We start from the raw sequence: 22,335 nt of genomic DNA, 5'->3' as shown, positions 1-22,335 counted from the left end.
GATTGAGATTTGAATAAATTTGACATTTTTTTAAAATGTTAAATTTTAAAAATCAGTGCGCTAATTCCAACAAAATTAGAGGCCATTTTATCAATCTCGAGGCTTGTCTTTAATTTAGTGGGATTTTTTTTTAATTATTTAATTTAATATAGTCAAAGTTATAAAACTTTTTATTTTTCATTTAATGGATATCATAAATAAATATTTAATTTTCACATGTATTACTTTATCTTTGATTCCTTTATCAAAGTTTGTTTAATCATGTAGAGATAATTAACAGTCGGACCGCGATTTGTATTCAGATTCAATCGGTCCATTTTCTTAGCCTGCGAGACTGGACCCGGCTCGGTTCCTCAGTTAGGCTTTGGCCTTATCGGATTTCATCAGATTCCCACCTTGTTTCTTCGCCCACTGCTCTGCCTCCTCACCCCCTTCGGTGATCCACTCTCAGGTATGCTTCCGATTGGCCACCTCAGAGGAAATCTCGTCTCGTTGGTCCTCCGATTCGTGATCTTTGCAGTCATATATACGTTTGAACGATCTTCTGGTTTGGCGGATCGGATTTATGGATTGATTTCATCTGTTCGTCTCGATTGATTCCAGTTTTAGAAGAGAAATGACCTAGCATATCGTTTTATTGGATCTGCATATGACAATTCTTCTTTATTTTTCTTTACGGTGCTATATTTCGATCGATATCTCTCGTTTGAGGACTTTTTGGAGGCAAGAGAGCGAAATCTGAGTTGATAACTATTAGCAGAGTTCTTCAATTTTGATTTTGGATGAAGCATGTACGCACACGTGTGTAAGCTGAACTCGTAGGTAGTAGAATTTGAGTTCTTCTGTTGTTATTATTATTATTATTATTAATTTTCTTTTAGAAGTAAGCCTCGGATTAGATCATGCTTGGCTTCCTTTTTCTCTTCTCTTGTAGAGCATGTAATTTGTTATTCTTGAAATTTCTATCTTGTGCTGACAGTTGAGTTAAAAAGTTCGGTGGGATCTGTGTGAAAAGTTTTCAACGTTTTGTTCTTTTGTTATCATAATAAGTTGACTGCCTAAGCCAAAAGGTCCATTCTGCGCTGTTGTTCTATATTTTTCTTTATAATTCAGAACAAAACTTATTTTCGTCTATTAGTGCATGATAGGATACTAAACACATGGTTACATTTAATAAATGTTATGCTAACAGCTGTTGCTTCTTAACTTTGTCAGGTTTCAAGTATGGGTGAAAAGAAGGGTGTCGACATGGAGGAGGGATCACTGGAGATTGGCATGGGTATGGAGATATCATCATACACCTGCTTACATTTTCTTTTGTATAGTCTGATTTGTGCTGACCATATAAACTATAAAGAAATTTGATGGGTATTTTTCTGTTGATTAGTTTTCTGTACGTGGAAAGGTCTGAACTATTGAATAGCATCAACAATCAACATCCTTTGAGTCCCACCAATCTGAGGCTTCAGAAAATTGCCATAATTGTGCTTCAACCATGTTTTATATTCTAGAGTTGTATGCATATAGTTTTGATCAGGTGATTTGACTATCTTTTTACATTATGAAATTAAGAAAAAAGGTAAAATAGGGCTAAACTGCATCAGCAAACTGTGGATGAAGGGTGTACTAAAAACTATCTTGAGTTAAATGTTGTTATATCTTGGATTAGAGAGTTCAACAATTCTAGTTGTCTTTCACTAAATTTTAATCTTCTTGAGGCTAACATGTTGTGGATTGCTTACAATGCCCACAGATATATAAATGACCACTTTTTCAGAGAGATTGCCTTGGGCCTTGTACCAAAGTGTATGGCCTCACATAGAGTGCAATGGCTGCATAAGATCCATATATCTTGCTATAAATAGTTGGAAATTTCCTTTCGATGTTGTTGTACTATCTGTTGGCCTCCCCATATTTAAAATCTGTATCTACTTTACTTGATTGATTGATAATTGATTGTGCATTTTTGCTTGGCTAGCTGATCTATCACATGGAGTTTACTCATGTTGCTTTTAAAGCTGGTATTTCTTTTCAGAAGCATTTGAATCCTCAGTACTTATGTGCATTTTCATTTTACGTCCTGAAAAAAAGAAAATTTATAATAAACACCATTACGAGTCATTTCCTTCATATCCATGTTATTGGACAACCTAAAAACCTTAGGGGATACCTCAGTGGACGATTCCTTTTTTGCTTCCGATTAGGATTAAAGATAGTAGAAATAAAAGAAATCACTAACCATTTAAATTGATATCAATTGTTCTTTTATGATAACAAGCATAATTTTGTGTTGGTTTCTTACATTTAAAACATGCATTGTGTAATACAAAATATTATGAATTGACCATTATTTGGCTTATAAAATTTCAACTCAATACAAGATGTGAAATCTAGTTGGGTCTCTTCAGATTTTTTCTTCTAAACTCAAAATGGCCTTTGTTATATTACTTCAGTCTTCATTCTTAGGCCTGAGAATGGCAATTATTGTGGGCCTATATGTTCCTTTTTGTTGACACAGAGTACAGGACAGTCTCTGGAGTGGCAGGACCACTAGTTATCTTGGATAAAGTGAAGGTCTTACATTCTCTTAGCTCTTGTATTTTCCATTATGAAAATGTACGTTGGTTTCCATTCTTTGTTCCCCACACTTAATTTTCTCATTATTACAATTGTCTTTCAGGGTCCCAAGTACCAGGAGATTGTCAATATTCGACTAGGAGATGGCACTATTCGACGTGGTCAAGTCCTGGAAGTTGATGGTGAGAAAGCTGTTGTGCAGGTGTGTATGATTTTAGATATTCACTCCATTTAAGTTCTGTAGAGCATTTATAATTTTTTTTCTTTTATGTTTTTCTGTATTATTATTGTTGACTAAGTGTGGACATACTGTCCATTGCTCACTTGCATGGATTAAGTTGTAGAAGGCTCTGATAATAATTCTGTCTCATCAGTTTTTGATACCATTGCCTATTCTTATTTGTCATATCTTTGCATGCATCTATTGTCTTACTTATGGCCTTCGGAGGATTGAAACAACAAAATTAGCCCCTAAGATAAAAATTCTGTGTGAAAAAAAGTCAGAACAGAGGATGGCAAAGACACAAATTAGTTGCTTAATCAATTCTGTTTGCAGAACTGCATGGCAATGGGCATTTAGAGTCACTAAAAACAATTTTCTTGAATATTTACTCTATCTTAGGAAGGGGAGCCTTGGCGCAACGGTAAGGTTGCTGCCATGTGACCTAGAGGTCACGGGTTCAAATCCTGGAAACAGCCTCTTGCCAAAGGCAAGGTAAGGCTGCGTACAATGGATCCTTTCCCCGGACCCCGCATGGCGGGAGCTTCGTGCACCGGGCTGCCCTTTTTTTTATTTACTCTATCTTAGCTGGTGTCTTTCGATCTAAGAACCTAGGAATATATTACATTATGTATGACATAATTTTGGCAGGAGTTACTAATACAATTTTAGATCATGGTAAAAGAAATCCACATGAAGACAGATTGCAGAATTGATTGATGTTTTCTTTATATTGCAGTAAACATGTAGTATGTACAAAATTGAGGAAGTTGAATTTGAGTATCACACTTTATTAGAGGTGTAAACGAGCTGAGCCAAGTTAAGCTGTGTTCAAGCTTTATTTATCGGGCTTATTCAAACTTGTTTATTAAAAATGTTATTGAGATTGAGCTGAATTAATAACATTGTTTTCCTTATAAATTATATTAAAGTTTATCTAATACATGAAATTTATATTATTTTCTTATTTTTAACATATTAAGAATAATTTAAGATTATAAACATTTATAAAATATTATACTTTTATGTATTTGAATAAAAAATTAGAAACAAATTTACAATTAAATTTTACGTGAGTTGATAAATAAGTTATAAATTGTTCATGAACTTTGTTCATGAACATTAACGAACCAAGCTTACTAGGGAACAAATATTGAAATTTCGCATCAAATCATCGTATGGCACCTTCGTAATTTAAGTTACATAATTCAAAAGAAACTTTGCTGGAGTAAAAAAAAAAAGCGTGTTTAAGGAGTTTTGAGTGTTTTCTCTGAAGTTGGGGCCATTTTTTAGCAATGCTGCAGGAGGACTCTGTAAGAGGAAAATGCGCCACTGAGTGCTAATGGGTTGGGAGAAGGGTGTGCAATCTCTTTGTCCAGAACGGCAGGTGGAAGGTATTGATCTATGGAGATGATTTGGTGATGATGTCAGATCCACCAAGAATGTGTTAGTGGCTATTGTCTGTGCAGAGAGTGCTTGTCTGTTGTCGAGGCAGTAGCTCCTGGCTCCTTACTGGTTTGGAAGACGATATGGTGGCAGCGAGATTGCCAACTATTTGTGACAGAGACCAAGGTGATAGCCCTGTATGGTGGAGGATGAGCTGTTGGTTCGGGAATGCATGGTGGTGTACACCAGTCATATTGCTAAGAGAATGTCGGCTTCAATAGGCGGTGATGGGAAGTTTCAACAATAGATGATAGAGGAAGGTGCCATGGTGTGGGAGAGGGAGCAGGAGTAGGGATCTGGGTATCCTGGGATGTTGTTCCAAACGAAAAGGTGCAGGTGTTTTCAGATCTATTGGGGAACAAATCTGCAAGACAGGTTCTAAATGGTAGGGATCATAAAGGTTCAAAGGGATATGGTAGTTGTGTGGGAGAGGTAGAACTAGAATAGAGTAGTGAACTGCTCTGTTACCCTTTGATGTAGGACTAACGTGAACAAAACTTGGAAATAGGAAAATCAAAACTCATAAAGAGACCCGGATTTCATCAACTGAAAGAAAATCAAACAAGGCGATATTGGGGGCTTTTAAGGGTGAATGATGACTCAATCTTGGAAATGATCTTAACCGTGCAAACTTGGTAAGCTAATAAATTGTCCTTAAACTAACTTATTCCCCTAACTAATAATTAAAAGCTATCTGGTTGACTATATCTTAACCAAAATAATATCTTACAAATTCTATGGACTTAAATCCCATATACATTTAAAATTTTCTACTTCAGTACTTCCAAATTTGAAAATTTCTTGTTTAAACTGCATCACATGGATGAAGTATTTCCAGGATTTGGGTTGTCAAAAGAGAAGAGTAGAAAATTGCAATAATCCATCATAGCAGATGGAACCTTAGAGATTTTGCTTCTACCAAGGTATTATTTTTATAGATATTAGAATGGGAATGGTATCTTTTAACTTCATATTCCAAGGAATTTAAGTATTCATTATTTGCTTGAAAATCAGCACTTTTGTTGTTCCTCAATGCTTACACATAAAGCATGTTAATCACCGGTGTCTCATTTTGTTTGGTAAAGTACCACATTTCATACTGCTTTGGAACTCACCAAAGATGTTGAGGATCAAGAAATACTTCTGTTTTTAAAGCTTATCTTATTTGTATCTTTTTCTACACTGTTGCATAGGTTTTCGAAGGAACTTCAGGAATTGACAACAAATACACCACTGTTCAATTCACTGGGGAGGTGAATCTTTTTGATCTCCTATATGAAATTTTTGCGCATGCATATTTCTGCACGAATATGTTTTAACATGATTTATTTTGTTTTTTAAAGTGTATTAGATTTAGTTATGAATTTGGTACACATAGAAGATGGGAAATCCATATGTGTGGCGAGTAGTTTTATTCACTGATATGCCTTATGTATGCTTCAATTTTAAGCTAACATACAACTACTTCCAGTCACTTACTCGAGCTTTAGTTATTGAACAATCTGAGCTTGATTTTTCTGTTTCCATTCATGAAGTTCAAAATTTACAGTCATTCAGATTACTATATATGATGCTATAGCTTCAAGCCTCAAACAAACAAAGTAGAAGGCAACATATGCGAGTCTTCTACTACCATGGTAGTCAGTTTGTGTTAGTCTAGTTGCCCATTCAACATTTATCTTATGAACATATGATATTCTTTTTTCTAGTTAAATCAATTTAATGAATAGGAATATTCCCGTGTGTAGTTGAGTTGAAAAACTGCTCCCTTGTTCCTCACAATGTGCGCTACAAATGACTTGGTCTGGTTTATTTTATTCCATCTCTTTCTTATTAGGCTGTAGTTTTTATTCTAGTCGCTTTCAAGTTTTATAATTAAGAAGATTCACATTTCGGGTCTAATTTCGAGAAGATCTACTGAACCTGAAAATTATCAAGACCCAAATTGTATTTAAAAGTATTTATCTCCAAAATTTTTTAATAAACTTAAAGATTAGAAAAACAAATCTACCATATTGCCAAATCTACCAATATGATCTATTTTAATTCATACAATTAATTTTTTTGGTACACATTAAAAAAAAACTTGATTCGGGAAAATTTGACTGGGTCATTTTTTCTCAAGGAATGGCTTGGGATCTCTTTTCCTTGAACGGACTCAACCCCGACCACCCATACCTATCATTCTTCACTAATTTGTTATTGAAGAATGTGCACAACACATGAAGATGAGATTTATCTACGTCTGACAATTTATGTTGCATAATTTGAATGTCTGTTTGTGTCAAATGATGTAAAACCATATGAATTTTTACTTCTTTTATGCTACTTTTAAGTGTTTTTTGGCTTACTGCATAATGCTGACTTCTATCTTTTCTTGATTCAGGTTCTAAAGACCCCTGTATCTCTTGATATGCTTGGACGCATTTTTAATGGTTCTGGAAAGCCTATAGATAATGGCCCTCCTATTTTGCCAGAGGCTTATTTGGATATTTCTGGTGAGATAATATAAAAATGGATTTTCCTTTTAAACCTTGACAGTTCACTAATTCTTTCATTGGAAAGGATTATTAACTTCCAACAACTGACATTTTGTTCCAGGAAGTTCCATCAATCCCAGTGAAAGAACCTATCCTGAAGAAATGATCCAAACAGGAATATCGACCATTGATGTTATGAATTCTATTGCTAGAGGACAGAAGATCCCCCTCTTTTCTGCTGCTGGTCTCCCGCACAATGAAATAGCTGCTCAAATCTGTCGTCAGGCTGGTCTTGTTAAGCGTCTAGAAAAAACTGACAACCTTTTGGAGGTATTTCAACTTTATTGTCATTTTTAGGTGATTAATTTTGTATGCTGTAATTCTTGGTTTGGTTTTTTAATGAGATCTATATGATATCTTGTAATCAAGTTACAAGTTCTATTGACACTTGATGCAAATACATTCTAGACTGTAAAATTTGTTTATTGCCAAGACCATAATGTTGTGCCTTAACCTACCTAATTCTATCAGCTGATGGTTGTTGGACTATAGCAATATTACAGGAGTATTAGATTTCTATACGGCTTTGCTTTTGTCTCACTCTTATTTTTCACAAAGCAAGGATTGGTTATTGTTTCTGTTTTTTTTTTGTTTATTGTGTGTGATTAGACAATATGCAGATCTAAACATCTGAGATGATGGTTCTAAAACTGTTTCCCCGTGATAGAGGTGTTGGGTATCATTCAGACTGTTAATGTCTCATATGGGTATGGATGAGTTGATAAAGAGCTGAAGAATTAGAGTTGATTTGCATTGCATCTGGCACCTTCCTTTCATCTCTTAATATCCAATATAATAATTGATAATATTGACTTCTCATCTCCACCAAACTTAAGATTCCAAATGAGTTGCACAGTTGCTTAAGATATATGCTTGGTGCTTGGGTTGCACAAATCCTAAACTGTCTTGGATTGGGCTATTAATCGCAATGAACAAACTATCAGAAGTTGGTTATGTTTAGATATACATCATGTAAGCCCTAGCCATTATGCTTTTTCATATCCTTAATTTATGAGTTGTTTACTGGGTATATCTTCCACATGGTTAAGAAGAACTTTTATGTTTGTATTTATTTAGCTTGCAGATATAGGTAATATAGGAGGTGATGAGATCAGTTACAATAACCATAAAAGCATGACTGGTTTTCATCATTAAATCTAGTAATTTCTGCTTAGGCATTTTGATGTAAGTTATTCATATATTTGTTTCCTTCCATCAGCATGGTGAAGAAGATAACTTTGCTATTGTTTTTGCTGCCATGGGAGTCAACATGGAAACTGCACAATTTTTCAAGCGTGACTTTGAAGAGAACGGTTCTATGGAAAGAGTAACACTCTTTCTAAATTTGGTAAGTTTTTTGATATTTCTATAATTATGCTACTACATCTTCCCTTGGCCATGCAATGCTTTGCGTACAATAAATGGGTTAAGGATGTATTCACTTTCATACTATGTTGTCCAGGCAAATGACCCCACTATTGAGCGTATTATCACTCCACGAATTGCTCTTACAACAGCTGAATATTTAGCTTATGAGTGTGGGAAGCACGTGCTTGTCATCTTAACTGACATGAGCTCATATGCAGATGCTCTTCGTGAGGTAAAACTCCACTCTAGTGCTTCTTCTGAATGTTCACAACATTCTTTATCACATCAAAATCTGTTGGTGATGGCCTCTCAATTCATCTTATGGTGTAACCCATTAAATGTGTGATAATAAGTTTGTGTTATTTTGTATTTATCCAAAATCATCTAAACAGTAGGAAAATAGTCAGAATTTTTTGAAATTTTTTTTATATAGTGCAAAGTTAGTTAAACTTTCTAGAAATTAAATTTAAACCATAAGTCCGTAAAGGTTTTTATTTTTTTAATAATGTTTTATGATCTATGATAAAAGGGTGAAGCCTTTCATCTGATTGCATAATCACTCATCCTCTGATTTTACTTTTGAAGTTGGTGTTTCATGATTTTTAGTTCATGTTTTGTTATCTGCCATGGCTATCTTGCAAGCCCTTGATTGTTTTGTCTCTCATTACTTGTATCTTACCATTATTTCCTGAAGAGTATGAAGATGCACACTTTAAACATAGCATTCTATGTAGCGACTTTCAGCCCATATCTCTGAAGCATCATCCAAAGTGGAGTTTCATTCTGTACAAATGCCTGTACTCCTCATTCATCTTGCTCGACCAATGAAGCACTTCTTAGCTCCAATTAGTTTGTGTTTAGGCAAATTACTTCTTTTTTTATTAACTTTATGATTCTTGTCTTGGTTCATGCCCTTCCTATTGTTATTATGTGACTAAAATGATGAGATAAATGCCTCTTTTTTTTTGTCTTAATGCTTTTAGGTATCAGCAGCTCGAGAGGAGGTGCCAGGTAGACGTGGTTATCCAGGGTATATGTATACTGATCTGGCAACTATATATGAGCGAGCTGGACGCATAGAAGGAAGAAAAGGCTCCATTACACAGATACCCATCTTAACCATGCCAAATGATGGTATGCACAGAATTACACACTTTTGGTAACTTATTAGGTTTCTCTTTTCTCATTCACTTCCCAAATGCAAGTTTAGGCTAGTAAATTTCTTGCAAAGAAATGGATGTGATATCTAGAAGAGATTATACTCTACATTTTCATTATGTTTTGAATGTCTCTGGAAACATCTATGCTTCCTCCCATTTGCAGTATCTTTAGGCAGAAAAACTACAGTGTCAGGTTTGAAATTTTGTATTTCTTGACAGATATAACACATCCTACTCCCGATCTTACTGGTTATATCACTGAAGGTCAAATATATATCGATAGGCAGCTCCATAATCGTCAGGTAATTTACGTGGCTACATTGTACATTTGTTCCTAAAATAGCAGAACTACAGTGTAGCTTAATACTCTTGCCGTTGGGGTTTAAACTGATTAGTCTTTTCTTCTTTGCAGATATATCCTCCAATCAACGTTCTCCCTTCTTTATCTCGGTTGATGAAAGTTAGTTTCTTGACTGATTTTACATTTTTGTTTCCAAATCATGGAGATCATACTCTTTCTACATTCCTCTATAATTTAATTAATTTGCTCGTAGAGTGCTATTGGTGAGGGCATGACTCGTCGCGATCATGCGGATGTTTCTAACCAGGTCTGCGTAAATTCTTACACTGATTGCATTTATGTTTTTGCATTTGAATCTCAATTCATTCTATTGCTTTCCTCATTATACAGCTCTATGCGAACTATGCCATCGGAAAGGATGTGCAAGCAATGAAAGCAGTGGTGGGAGAGGAGGCTCTCTCATCTGAGGACTTGGTATTTTTCTCTCTTCCTCTTCCACTGTTTTGTATGGCCTTCATCCGAAACCATGACACTACCATTTTTCAATCATTGTGGTGCAGCTCTACCTGGAGTTCCTGGACAAGTTCGAAAGGAAATTTGTCGCACAAGGGGCCTACGACACCCGTAACATCTTCCAATCCCTCGATCTCGCATGGACTCTACTACGCATTTTCCCTCGCGAGCTTCTCCACCGTATTCCTGCAAAGACCTTAGATCAGTATTACAGCAGAGAGGCAGCACACTAATTTCCTTTCACAACTTCAAATTCCATGGATGTCTGCATGAATAAGTTGCTGGTATACTAAAGCTCAGAAACTCAGGCTGTTTTCCCTCCATTGTTTTGTTTGCTTATCTCGATTGTTCTTTTTGCTCGCATTATTAATATCATTGCCTGCAAGCACACCTTTTGTAAAAATATGTTCTCATGCACCACTCCATTCTGCTTAAAGCGGAGAGCTTTATACTGATTGTATGGCGGCGCCATCTTGATGCTTATTTTTATATATATATCTTTTGTGTTTTGTTCTAAAAATATTATTAGCTACTATTTTTCAATCAAATGCTTGATCACAGCCCTTTTGTTTGGCTTAGTTTTTGTTGGAATTTTATTGTTTCTTCACGCTGGAATTTTGTTGGAGTTACTGCATATGTTTGTGTGAAAAAGTGGAGAGCTTTAAGAAAATCGTCGAAAACTAAAACTAGTGTACCTTAATCAGGCAGTGAGTGTGAGTGTGTTATTTAAATCAAATTCTTGTTATCCGACAAAACTATTGACTACTACAGTCAATGTGGAGAGTTGGACACTCGCAGTCAGTCAACGTGGAAATTTTTCATGGCATCTAAAGATCCATGTCAAGAGCTTTGTCCTCTACAGTGAGCACATGGATTCACACATGGTCAAAGACTTTGACCTACTACTTTTCTTTCTTTAATTCTAGACTTGTTAACCACTTGAATCGTCTGACCCACCTCACTGTATCGAAGACTTTGAACGACTACTTTTCTTCATTAGCTCTAGACTTCACAGCCTTATTAGTGCAAGAATGAGTATATGTCACCATGGACTCCATCTTTCTCCTCAGCCCCAATGCCCGTCGGCGGTTCCTTTGCATCGCCGGCGGCTCGTTGGGATGCTCTTATATTTGCCTATGGGCTCCTCTTCCTCTTCACTATTTATCAGCTACCAAGTATGTTACAGATACATGTAATCCTTAGTCCTTTACACTCAACTATATGAAGAGTTCTAATGTATTTCTAGTACTTCTCTCTAGTAGCTATTACTTGGCGTCCAAGGATGGTTGGCACCATGAAGACAATGGCGGTCGGCCTAGTTCCTCTTCGGGCACCTCCTCGAACACTAAGAGCCTCTTCGAAGCCTACATGGGATCTCTTATCGACATCCAGCACTCTAGGTGAAAACTCATCTGAGTTTGGATGTTCTTAGTAACAAGATCATACAAAGGACTGCCTACAAATCTTCGATCAACTGTTCAAGTGCTTTGAGTTGGAAACAGACAGACCATCTTCAATAACTTCATTTGTGCTTGTTCAGTTCTGTTCCAGGATTGGCATACACGAACAACCTTCCCTATGTTGAACTTGGCGATTCGGAGCTCATTGACTTGGCTTCGTTGCGAGTTCAACGACAATTCTATCAGGTGAAATACTAAAACTTATCAGGTCTAGTACTACTTCAAAAACCAGTGTTACTTTGGTTGCAACTACTTAATTACTGATACACTTGTTTGTTTCAGGAAGCTGGAATTAAGGTTGGCTACAAAATGTTGAATATTGTCGATCAATTGTTGCTAACTCACTGTTTAATCTGTTAAGGTTCCAACTAACTCACTTCTTCCTTGATATAGACTGCAATTTTTCTGCGATGCCCGAGTGGAGAAATAGAAATCGGCACAACGATCTCTAGAAATTATGTAAGTTCATAATTCGTTGAAAAGAGATCTAATAGTCCTAGGAATTTGTTAAATCTTGAGCCAATTCTATTAGCATGCCAAAGATATGATACATGCTCAACTTCTTCAGAACTTGAGTTGCTAGAATATGACTATTTATTTTCTCTGCAACATGAACTCAGTTTTTGTAACTTTTGGTAGGCAAACTTGCATATGAATGCCCGAAAAGTGTTCACTCGGGAGTTCATACAACAGTCGCAACTCGGAGAGGAGTTGCTGCCAATGACACCACTTATAGGCCACAACCGATCGAATTCTTCATCGTCCATATCATCGCCACTAGTTCTATCTAACAGAGGAGAAAGCCCAGAGCATGTATCTTCTCTTCTGCCACACCATATCACTGCAAAGGCCTACTCGAACACCTCTCGAGATGATGCAGTGATCGCGAGAGCCATATTCACTGTCATCTCCTCGACTACTAATACCTCTTCTAGGCTATCGTCTAAGGCTGCTACAAAAGCATTCAAACCTTACGATAATACCGATAGAGGTTCATGTTTTGCACCTATTACTGATGGACAGAGGATGGTTAAAAGGGTGTTTAGCCTGTTGAGGAACATAAGCAAGGCAGAGTTTGTAGTGCAAAAGCAAGAGGTTCGAGCCGCTACGAGTAGCGACAACAACTTGCTTCACACGATATCAGAACGTCAGCGTCGCAAGAAACTCAATGAGAAGTTTGAGACTCTTAGAATGGTACTCCCACAAGGGACCAAGGTATGCATCAAATCTTCTGAGATTATCATAAGAAAAAGAAAAGGCTTTAAGATTGCATTGTCAACTTGTTAACTTTTGTTCTGGAATTGATAGAAGGACAAGGCATCAGTGCTTACAAATGCTAGGAACTTTCTAAACGCATTGAAAACCCAAATATCCGAGCTCAAGGAGAGGAATCAACAGCTAGAGATGCAACTTAAACTTCATGAGCATGAGCATGATTCAAATGGTGAAAGAGTGGAAGTTCATGTAGCCGAGTCAACATCCGAATCGACATCTACAAGCAAGCAAATCACACTCTCAATACTAGTGAGGACCGAATGCAACATGATAAATTTGATTCTTTCTGTACTTGAATATCTGAACAAGAAGGCGGATTTGACTATGGTATCGATGGAGGCAAGCACAAGATCTCCGCGACCAAATATTCACATGAAAGCAAGCATCACAGTGTCGGTTAAGGTATCATCAAATTTTACGACTTAACAATAATGCCCTTGTTTATTCGAATATGTTTTGGCAGGACTGTGACTTCAATAAGGAGTTATTCAAGGAAGTTGTGGTGGAGGCAGTGAATGATGTATTGGACAAATCTACAGCTTCTACCATTGTTGGTTGATGTGTGTTTCCATACAGATTGTTCATGCAATGAATTCTATGCTTGTCCCTCTTCTAGTGCAATTGATGGTAGATCGATCCTTAAAAAACTTAAGCTCTATATATTGAATGCCGATTAGTAACATTTTTATTTTAAAAATATATTAACAATGTAGCATAGCTAAGCAATTTGTACTATACAATTCTATTATTGCTCATAATATATTTTTATTATCAATTTTCTATTAATAAGTAGATTTATAATGACCTTAATTTATTAATGCACACCAACAATATATCCTCCCATATTTCTGGTAAGAACAGTACAAGATAAATTCAAATGGAAATGGAAGGGGAAAATAGTAGAAACAGAGATTCTTGCCTCCACTATCTTAGTTGATTCCATGCTTTGGAGTTTTGCTCTTATCCCATAGCCCAATCATTTAATCCTTTTGTAAATAATATCGATTCAACAAAATGTATTTTACAAATCAAATGTTGATCTATGCTTTGTACCATTGGAAGCATGCAATTGTTTCAGTAGAGGCATGGCATGTGATCCACCTTAATGTGCTTGTCCATGAGCTCAGAACTTTATTCCATTGTCATCTTTGATTGTCTCTAACATAGATATGGACAACTACTACTGAACCAACAAATCCAACTAAAAATCTTCTACCACAACAGTTTGTTTTTTTTTTCTATTCTGAAATCATGTTTAACTGATCTTTAAGTCATATGTAGCCAAAAAAAAAAAATGATAATCTCAGTAGCCACATCTCTGGGGGTGGTCAGCCCGATCCCATAGAAGTTTCCCACCGACCACCAGGGTAAATCGAGAAGCGCATACGGCGGCCAATCCAGATGCCCAGCATCCTTTGATTGCGTTCCCCATTTGGAGGAAAATTCCTGCAAATACGCCGTAGCTGGGGATCGAACCGCGGGTCCCTGAGTTACAACCCGGATGTCCTACCGTTGCACCATTGCCCCGGGGACTTAAGTCATATGTAGCAGCCTTGTTGATATTGTAGCTGTACAGTTTGTATCACCTCTTCTATCTATGGTTACTACTTTTGGCTCAAGGTTGTTGATTAGGGAAAGACATTTCAGTTTCAGTTTGGAATTCATGAGAAGCTGTTTCCCAAGGGGTTAATCTGAAGCAAATTTCTTTGCTTCTTTTGTTCAATCACTCTTTTTAACTATTGGAGTATCTTCACTACACAGAGTAGATGAAAACATGTTTTTGCCATAGTTCATTGTATAGTACACTTGCAATTTAAAACAAGATAAGAGTGTTCATTGTATAGTTCATTGATCAGAACAGCCTCCTCATGGCATAAAAGCAAAGTGGACCGGTAAACTCAAAACTGTTATTTGCAATCTAGATCTCAAAACTGTTATTTGCAATCTAGATTTCAAGAATGTTGTTACGGCCGTGAGGAGTTGACCGAGTTGAAAGCTTCGGATTCGGAGTACTTGATCCGACCCTTGTGCCGGCCCTGAGCAGCCAAATCGACGGGTCACCTGAATCAGTCTTCTGGCCGCGACTTTAACTTCCAGATCCTAAGTCCGAGCGAGCTAGATCCTCGGGGAGACAAACTTCCAGATCCGAGCCGAGACCTCGGAGAGACAAACTTCGAGATCCGAGCTGAGATCTCGGAGAAACAGACTCTTAGATCCGAGCCAAGACCTCAGAGAAACGGGCTCCCAGATCCGAGCCGAGACCTCGAAGAAACAGGGTCCCAGATCCAAGCCGAGACCTCGGAGAGACAGACTCCTAGATCCGAACCGAGACCTCGGAGAAACGGGCTCCTAATCCGAGCCGAGACCTCGGAGAAACAGGCTCCCAATCCGAGCCGAGACCTCGGAGAGACAAACTCCTAGATCCGAGCCAAGACCTCAGAGAAACGGGCTCCCAATCCGAGCCAAGACCTCGGAGAAACGGGCTCCCAATCCGAGCCGAGACCTCGGAGAGACAGACTCCTAGATTCAAGTTGAGCCGACTCCGCATGAAAACCGCCTCCTAGGCTCGAGCCGAATCCTCATGACGATCCTCGGTGCCCTGCCCTATCTAAGATCGCTCCTCCCATCATTATTTCTCTTGACAGACCCCTGACACTAGTTATGGTTTATACTCTGACAGATACATGCGATATGACCCTACAATTGCATGTCAACGATGGGACTTCTCTTCTGACCACTTCATTCCTTCTGACAAAATCATTACCTATGACGCGACATGACGTCCATCTCATAGAGATATAAGGTTCATTCTTCTCCAGAGAAAGAGAGGCTCACACACACGCTCATAACCTCTCTTGTGCTTCTTGTTCTCTCCTCCTGTTTCTTCTTCCTCCATCACCTACTGACTTAAGCATCGGAGTGGTCGCGCCAGGGCACCCCTAACCTTCTTTCTCACAGTTGCTCTTTTCGCAGGATCTGCAAGCTTCCCGACCCCTCTTCACTCAACTCGGTTCCGTCTTGGTGTTGAGAAGCCAGCAAGGTGTCCAGAAGCTGATCTCAACAGGAACAAATGCCTTAGCAATTGACAGATTGTCTAACCAAGACTTCATGATACCAACCTATCAAAATACTTTACAATTAGGTTTTAGAATTCCCTATTCCTAGTTCTGAAGATTGCATAGGGATTCTACGCAGCTAATTTTGCTGAACCTTCAAGATGATCAATGAATTATGGTTGTCACATTACAACAAACAAATGGGTATTATGCTAGTGTAGAAAAAGATCATGAATTGAGCAATACTGGTAAAAGCAGGAGTTTTGTTGTGGCGAGCCATCTTATCAGATAAATCAACAGGAAAGGAACAATTTACAAACGAGTTCGGATGGCAAAATAATCTTACCATACACAGGCAAACTAACAAACAAATGATGCGCGCAAAACACCGCAGATTTCAGATCAATCCAGTCATACAACAACAGAATCGACAGGGGTAAGAGGGGAGAGAAATTACTAGGCACGGCTGAGACAGTACTGCCTGGAGAGTTCGCTACGGCAGGGGGGTATACCATTTCCCGGGCCCTTCAGCTTCCCCCTCCAGCACTAGATCCTCCGTCCTCCGAATCGCAGCGTGGATCAACACCAGAACCAGGCCGATCATCAGGGAAACAAGCACGTTGGTGGTTGCCTTGGTCAGCAGGAGAGCCACCAGGGTGAAGATGGAAAGGAAGACGAGGACCGCCCGATCGCCGATCTCGCGGCCGTAAATGACGAGGGGCACGTCTCGTAAGAAGTACAGGAAACACCAGAGGACAGTGCAGACGATGAAGACGATGAGTGATACGGGCTTGAAGAGGAGGCTGAGGAAGACGACGCCGAGCACGACGATGGCGTAGTTCATGGCGAAATAGGCGGCGTTGGTGCGGATCCGGATGTAGGAGTCGCCGAGGCTCCGGGGGAGGCTGAGGGCTCGCACGTCTCCGAACTGTCGCCATGGCTGCCGCGTGGCCAGCGCGGATCGGCCGCGCTCCTTGGCGCGGGAGATGTAGTCGAGCGGGGAGGAGGAGGAGGAGGCGGAGGGGGCGGTGGAGGTGGGGATCGTGCCGTAGGTCGTCATCGCCGGCGATCGATCGCGATCCACCACCACAATTGAGGGCAAACAGCAAATAGGCGAAGTAGTTAAATTAATTCCCTGCGTGAACAGTCGAGAACCATAAAGATAACGAGCTAGCCAGCTAGCGATTAGTGATCCAATGCATGCATCCAAACACAGTACATCCCTTCGGAGCAATAAACAACCCTTCACGCAGCCTCGCACAAAAGGATCAGGGTTCCACAGCAGCAGCGGATCCGCAGACTGGGACCCAAACCATGAACTGCAATTTTCAAATTGTCAACGTGGGCCCCGTTGATTGGCTTGGTTCCCTCATCCCACCGTCTAAGTAATCGAAAGAAAAGAATACGTGGAAATTTCTAGAATATTCCGAAAGATGCTTCTGGCACCAGTACTGATACAGCCAACTATTTGGCGCCAGCTAATGTTTATATTTCTAAGATAATCTTCGATTGCTGATCAAACAATCGAACTAATTAATTTAATTAAAATATCCAAAAAAAAAAAACAGTGCGATGTTCAAACATAGAAGCTATCGTTACTTGCAAGAACAAACTCTTAATTTGCATCATATTATGAAACATATATAAATCATATACATAGTTGTTAAAGTACATATATATACCAGTCCATGTATATATATTTACGTCATATTTTTATGCATGCATGCATTAATTAAAAATTTGTTGCCCTGGGGACAACAGTGCCTTTGGGTCGTATCTCCTCTTCAGCTGGACAAACTTTTCCCACTTATCTGATCCGAAGTGCCACGCCCAATCCAACTTCGACGTGTAATGAGGCAGATACTGCTTGACCTCGATCCCATGCTGATCGCAGAACCCTAATATTTCATTGTTTAGGGCATCAAAGGTCCCCCAGTCCTCCACTGTGGCCGTCCAGAGAAACCCTACGGTATAGAACACCTCCTCATTAGGAACTGTGGCAGTCATAATATCATTCCACCTGCAATTAAATGATCAATTAATTAACCTCTGATAATCATTTAACCAATTCATGTGCTTGTGGACGTACGTACGTACGTACCTGTTCTTGTTCAGGGGGTAGAGAAGTATAAGGCCTGTGAGATTAATGTTTTCAAGGATCCCAAGTTGGAAGTCTCTGACTCCAGACTTGGGCAAGAAGAGATTGAGCCATGGATGAAGAGGAGCTGTACTGCTGGAGTCATCATCATCCGTGGAGTTGAGTTTCTGTATCTCATTGTGCACCCGGTTGAGGAACTCAAGGTAGGTCACGTCATTGCTGAAGACAAAGCCAGGGACAAAGTTCAGCTGTTTCAGCAAGTCCTCAATTTTCTGTGATCAACAACAGCAAAACCCTTCGTATTAATAGACAGTAATTTTTGTTTTGATCTTTGCATGCACGTACGAGATCATTAGGTGCTTACCTGGTCTGCTATCGAGGGAGAGTCATAGTACAAGGCTCCTTCTAGGAAGTAGATGATATTCAACTCGCCCTTGAGGCGATTGATACTGTCGACGTCTTGTTTCGAGTAGAAGGTAGAGTTGCCGACTCGTTGGTGACTCAGTAGCACCTGCCCCTCCACGTAGTCGAACCCGGTCGTCTCCGGCAACGAGATCAAGAACTCTTGGTCCCTTGTTAGGTCGCCCAAGTCGGTGTAGAATAGTCTCAGCCATCTAACCCTGGCCGGCGCCGGCCGAAGGGCGATCCGGGCACGGGTGATGACGCCTAGCTGCCCGAGCCCGCCCAGGACTCCGTAGAACAAGTCTCGGTCCGACTGACTGGAGCATGTTATCATCTCACCTTTTCCTGTTTGAGATTGATTGTCGTTTTAATAAAAATTTAAAATAGAGATTCATGAAAGCATGTAAACTATTGTTTAATCGATACCGGTGACGACGTCCAATTCGTAGACGTTGGAGATCTGCGGGCCGTGCCGGAAAGCCTGCCCGCTGATGCCGGCGTTCGACAGCGTGCCGCCGACCGTCAAGTACAAGTAGTCCGTCCACGACTGCGGCGACAGCCCCTGCCTCAGCGCCGCCTCCAACACGTCGATCCACAGCTGCTCCCCGCCGGCGTCCACGTACATCCCCGCTGACGACACGTTGATCCTCCTCCTCCCGCCGCCGAGAGCCGCCATGTCGATGGCCACGCCTCCGGGCGCGAGGGCCTGCCCGCGGACGGAGTGCCCGTTGCCGCGGGCAGCCACAGGGAACGGCGACTCGGCGCAGTACGCAAAACGGAGGAGTGCCGCGATGTCGTCTGCCGTCGAGGGATGGAACACAGCCGCCGGATTGGCGGCGCGGGTGACGCCGCCGTAGTCGGTGGCAAATCGGGCGGTGGCGTTGCTGCCGGAATCGAGCTTGCTTGCGATCTCGGGCGGGACATCGTCTAACCACGACGAGACTACGGCTGCGCCGGCGAAGTATGCGACGACGAGAACGAGGCGGTTAATTACTATCCCGACGGCCATTTAAGTTCTAATTAATTAATTAATTAATAAGGCGATGACTGGTTGCCTAGTGGCCGAAGTCGGGGACTATTTATAGTATTAAAATTGGCTACTAAGTAAATTCTAAGAAGATGAATTAGTTATTAATGATAGCAAAAATAGCAAAAATAACGACTTACCAACCTTAATTAATTATTCACCGCTAAATTAATAGGCCGAAAATAGTATTTTTCTTCTTTTAAAAGTCAGTTGGTTTGCTCAGGGACTTTAAAGAGGTACTGCTAATTTTTTAATTTAAATAATTTCATTTTTAGAGATGAAATGGAGTCAACGTTCTAACAGAACTAATAAGGATGCTTCACGCCATTGGAGACTTTGGCAAACATTGACTTCACAAGCACAAAGAAAGGTCTATGATGGTAATCTACCAAACTGATTGAATTTTTGTGAAAATATCTTTGTCAAATCTCTCTCTCTCTCTATCTCTATATATAATTATATTTATAAAGATGTTGAATCTACTTAACTTGCTTCTAGACTTAGGCAAGCATCAGCAAAGATACAGTAAGATTCTCTTCCACTTGTATGGTACCTCTCAGAGAATCCATGCGTTGCTGCACCAGATCTACTGAGAAAATGAAAGACAGATATAGATATAGCTTCAACTATACGTTCAAACTAATTAAAACTTATCCTGTCACGAATATACTTTTACATAGGAACAAATGAGAATGAGATTACATTTAGTTTGGACCTGATTGAAACTTGAGGAAGTAGTACTGATCATTATTTTGTTCAGTGCTGCAGTCATATGTTTACAAATCCTTGGTGGATTCTCTCAGATTTCCCTAGATTTTCCTGTTGCTGACCAAATCTTGGATGAAGAGACTTATGGGGCTTACGTTTGAATGCTACTATTGCAGGAAGAATGCAGAGATGATGGAGAAGCAACAACTGTTTATTGGTATGATGAAGGTATAAGGAAAGGTATGTAGCTAGAAGGCGTCCTGAAACTAATTAAGTCATTATCAATGTAGATGTGAAGATTTAAGTTGACCGACTATTGAGTGAATACATTTGAGAGGATGAAGACATGCATTTAATGCATGCAGTTACTGTTAAAAGAAATTAAATGAGTTTTTTTTGTTCAGTTGACCAATCTATGAAAGCGAGGAGATGATGGAATTGGCTGACTAAAACCCGACGTTGCATGTGCCCATTGACTGAGGAAGGGCATATTGGTCATTCCACAGTTCAGCAGACAGCAAAATATAGATCGGTAGATTTTGTCGTCCGACAAATGGGAAATGGGATAAGACATACACGTCAATTAATTTTTTTTAAAAATAAAATAAACTGAAACTCCGGCCGGTGAATACGATGATATGGCCGGGATAGTTAGAGGCCACGTGGCTGGTCGCTGGGACAGGTTGGAAAGGTGGAAGTGAAAGTCAAAGTCAAAATCACAAGATGCACAAACTTTGAGACCATTTGTTAGGGTTAGAATCATCACTTAACCTCTTGTTCCATAGTTGGCCGAAACCTCCACTTGGCAAGAACCCATTGATTAGTTTAAATCTAACCATATGAGAACTTAACCCACAATAGAAGTTTATTACAAGGCATTTACCACCTTACTTAGGTTTGAAACCTACTTGTTCCTTTTAACCTCAAGTGGCCGAAACCTACAACCCACATGGGTCCATTGATTAACCTCAAACCAAGACATATAAAACCTTGTAACATGTTAGGAATTTGTTGCATGACATATGGTACCATAACCAAGTTTGATACTTAATCTAAACCTCATAACATGTCTTGGCCGAATACTATAGACATGGAAACATGTTGTCAACTTCAACCATATGAACCCTAGATTCCATAGGAAAACCTTACCTATTATTTCACCCATAGATAGGTTAAAACAATACTTTAAGCCCTAAGGTTCTTATATCCGAAACTTACACATGGCTTAAAACCCTAAGTTTCATTCACATAAAACAAAACCTAACTCACATAACATTATCATGAAACTTTTAAACCTTATCATGCTTATAAACACATCTTTGAAACTAAAACATACATGGCCGAAACTTGGAAACTTAGCATAGAAAACCCTAAACTTTAAAACACATGATAACAATGAGGTTCCTACTTAACATGTTTATAAATCACATGGTACATAATATATCCAAACATGTTCTTGAAAAGAAAACATTAACCTACTACCATACACATGATAACAACGAGGTTTCTACTTAACATGTTTATAAATCACATGGTACATAATATATCCAAACATGTTCTTGAAAAGAAAACATTAACCTACTACCATGGCCGAATTTCCAAGGAAGAGTTTTTCATGCTTTTCAACCAACAAAACATTAGAAAAATCATGGATATTTCATCTTAGCCATTATGTTGCAGGGTGAGGGAACTTACTTAGCCTTTAGAGAGGTTTTACCCTAAAGAAGAAGAAGATAATGAAGCCTTTGTAAAGCCTCAACCCTTTCCTTGCTTCTCCTAGACTCTCCTAGCCTTCCTAGAGCCTTTCCCTTTGGTCCCTTTGCTTGGTTGATGAAGCCGCCTCCCTTGAGACTCTCGGCCACAAGGAGAAGAGAGGGGAAAAGAGAGAGCTTTCGGTGAGGGAAAATGAGGAAGGAATGAAGATTTCGGCAATAGGAAAACTCATAAGGAATTGATGGGGTGGAGGTTACCATTTACTCTTCTCTCAACATGGTATGGAATAACACCTCTTTAAGTCCATTTAATCCCTTCTTTATTCTCTATAACCTTCCATTTCATGATGAAGTTATCCTCCCCTTTATCCATGAATTTTCGGCCACCTCATCATAAACATTTCGTTCAAGAGGAAATGAAATAAAAAGGAACAAAGGGATTCACTTCCATGTGTAACTCCTTGCCATTTAA

The 22,335-nt window shown here is 39.3% G+C and overlaps 4 protein-coding genes across 4 annotated transcripts; 2 read left to right on the top strand and 2 right to left on the bottom strand.

Moving 5' to 3' along the window:
• Window positions 1-351: 351 nt before the first annotated feature.
• On the top strand, window positions 352-10,635 carry LOC141815365 (V-type proton ATPase subunit B 2-like). Its single transcript, XM_074703317.1, has 15 exons — window positions 352-451; window positions 1,216-1,279; window positions 2,519-2,574; window positions 2,681-2,779; window positions 5,437-5,496; window positions 6,630-6,741; window positions 6,845-7,053; window positions 8,003-8,131; window positions 8,246-8,383; window positions 9,135-9,285; window positions 9,531-9,613; window positions 9,724-9,771; window positions 9,866-9,919; window positions 10,003-10,086; window positions 10,173-10,635. Exons 2-15 carry the CDS (start codon window positions 1,225-1,227, stop codon window positions 10,356-10,358), a joined length of 1,464 nt encoding a protein of 487 aa, XP_074559418.1. The 5' UTR covers window positions 352-451; window positions 1,216-1,224; the 3' UTR covers window positions 10,359-10,635.
• A 537-nt stretch (window positions 10,636-11,172) lies between these two features.
• On the top strand, window positions 11,173-13,461 carry LOC141814154 (putative transcription factor bHLH041). The gene is made up of 8 exons (XM_074702111.1): window positions 11,173-11,300; window positions 11,385-11,525; window positions 11,666-11,771; window positions 11,868-11,882; window positions 11,979-12,044; window positions 12,225-12,800; window positions 12,894-13,262; window positions 13,324-13,461. The coding sequence occupies exons 1-8, from the start codon at window positions 11,173-11,175 to the stop codon at window positions 13,417-13,419; spliced, it is 1,497 nt and encodes a 498-aa protein (XP_074558212.1). The 3' UTR covers window positions 13,420-13,461.
• Window positions 13,462-16,227: 2,766 nt separating this feature from the next.
• Window positions 16,228-17,037, bottom strand: LOC141815400 (PRA1 family protein F2-like). The gene has a single exon (XM_074703350.1). The coding sequence runs from the start codon at window positions 16,974-16,976 to the stop codon at window positions 16,410-16,412; it is 567 nt and encodes a 188-aa protein (XP_074559451.1). The 5' UTR covers window positions 16,977-17,037; the 3' UTR covers window positions 16,228-16,409.
• Window positions 17,038-17,644: 607 nt separating this feature from the next.
• LOC141815542 (cytokinin dehydrogenase 6-like) lies at window positions 17,645-19,425 on the bottom strand. Its single transcript, XM_074703491.1, has 4 exons — window positions 18,843-19,425; window positions 18,379-18,761; window positions 18,018-18,286; window positions 17,645-17,936 (listed from the first exon to the last, which is right to left on the bottom strand). Exons 1-4 carry the CDS (start codon window positions 19,423-19,425, stop codon window positions 17,645-17,647), a joined length of 1,527 nt encoding a protein of 508 aa, XP_074559592.1.
• Between the last annotated feature and the right edge of the window lie 2,910 nt (window positions 19,426-22,335).

This window comes from Curcuma longa, chromosome 21, assembly GCF_044706935.1.
Source record: "Curcuma longa cultivar G26 ecotype Majalengka, Jawa Barat chromosome 21, ITB_CL_G26_1.1, whole genome shotgun sequence".
Taxonomy (NCBI): Eukaryota; Viridiplantae; Streptophyta; class Magnoliopsida; order Zingiberales; family Zingiberaceae; genus Curcuma; species Curcuma longa.
The sequence above is the reverse complement of the archived record's forward strand: the minus strand, read 5'-3'. Positions and strand labels throughout refer to the sequence as shown.

What these genes read in the sequence shown, in the direction of transcription:
- LOC141815400 (XM_074703350.1), bottom strand. Translation starts at nt 16,976, where the DNA reads ATGACGACCTACGGCACGATCCCCACCTCCACCGCCCCCTCCGCCTCC.
- LOC141815542 (XM_074703491.1), bottom strand. Translation starts at nt 19,425, where the DNA reads ATGGCCGTCGGGATAGTAATTAACCGCCTCGTTCTCGTCGTCGCATAC. An exon ending in CGAATTGGACGTCGTCACCG is followed by an intron (nt 18,762 to 18,842) that starts GTATCGATTAAA and finishes AATCTCAAACAG; the next exon opens with GAAAAGGTGAGATGATAACA. An exon ending in TACCCCCTGAACAAGAACAG is followed by an intron (nt 17,937 to 18,017) that starts GTACGTACGTAC and finishes ATTTAATTGCAG; the next exon opens with GTGGAATGATATTATGACTG.
- LOC141815365 (XM_074703317.1), top strand. Translation starts at nt 1,225, where the DNA reads ATGGGTGAAAAGAAGGGTGTCGACATGGAGGAGGGATCACTGGAGATT. An exon ending in ATGCAGATGCTCTTCGTGAG is followed by an intron (nt 8,384 to 9,134) that starts GTAAAACTCCAC and finishes TAATGCTTTTAG; the next exon opens with GTATCAGCAGCTCGAGAGGA. An exon ending in ATGCGGATGTTTCTAACCAG is followed by an intron (nt 9,920 to 10,002) that starts GTCTGCGTAAAT and finishes CTCATTATACAG; the next exon opens with CTCTATGCGAACTATGCCAT.
- LOC141814154 (XM_074702111.1), top strand. Translation starts at nt 11,173, where the DNA reads ATGGACTCCATCTTTCTCCTCAGCCCCAATGCCCGTCGGCGGTTCCTT. An exon ending in ATCGACATCCAGCACTCTAG is followed by an intron (nt 11,526 to 11,665) that starts GTGAAAACTCAT and finishes GTGCTTGTTCAG; the next exon opens with TTCTGTTCCAGGATTGGCAT. An exon ending in CAACGATCTCTAGAAATTAT is followed by an intron (nt 12,045 to 12,224) that starts GTAAGTTCATAA and finishes AACTTTTGGTAG; the next exon opens with GCAAACTTGCATATGAATGC.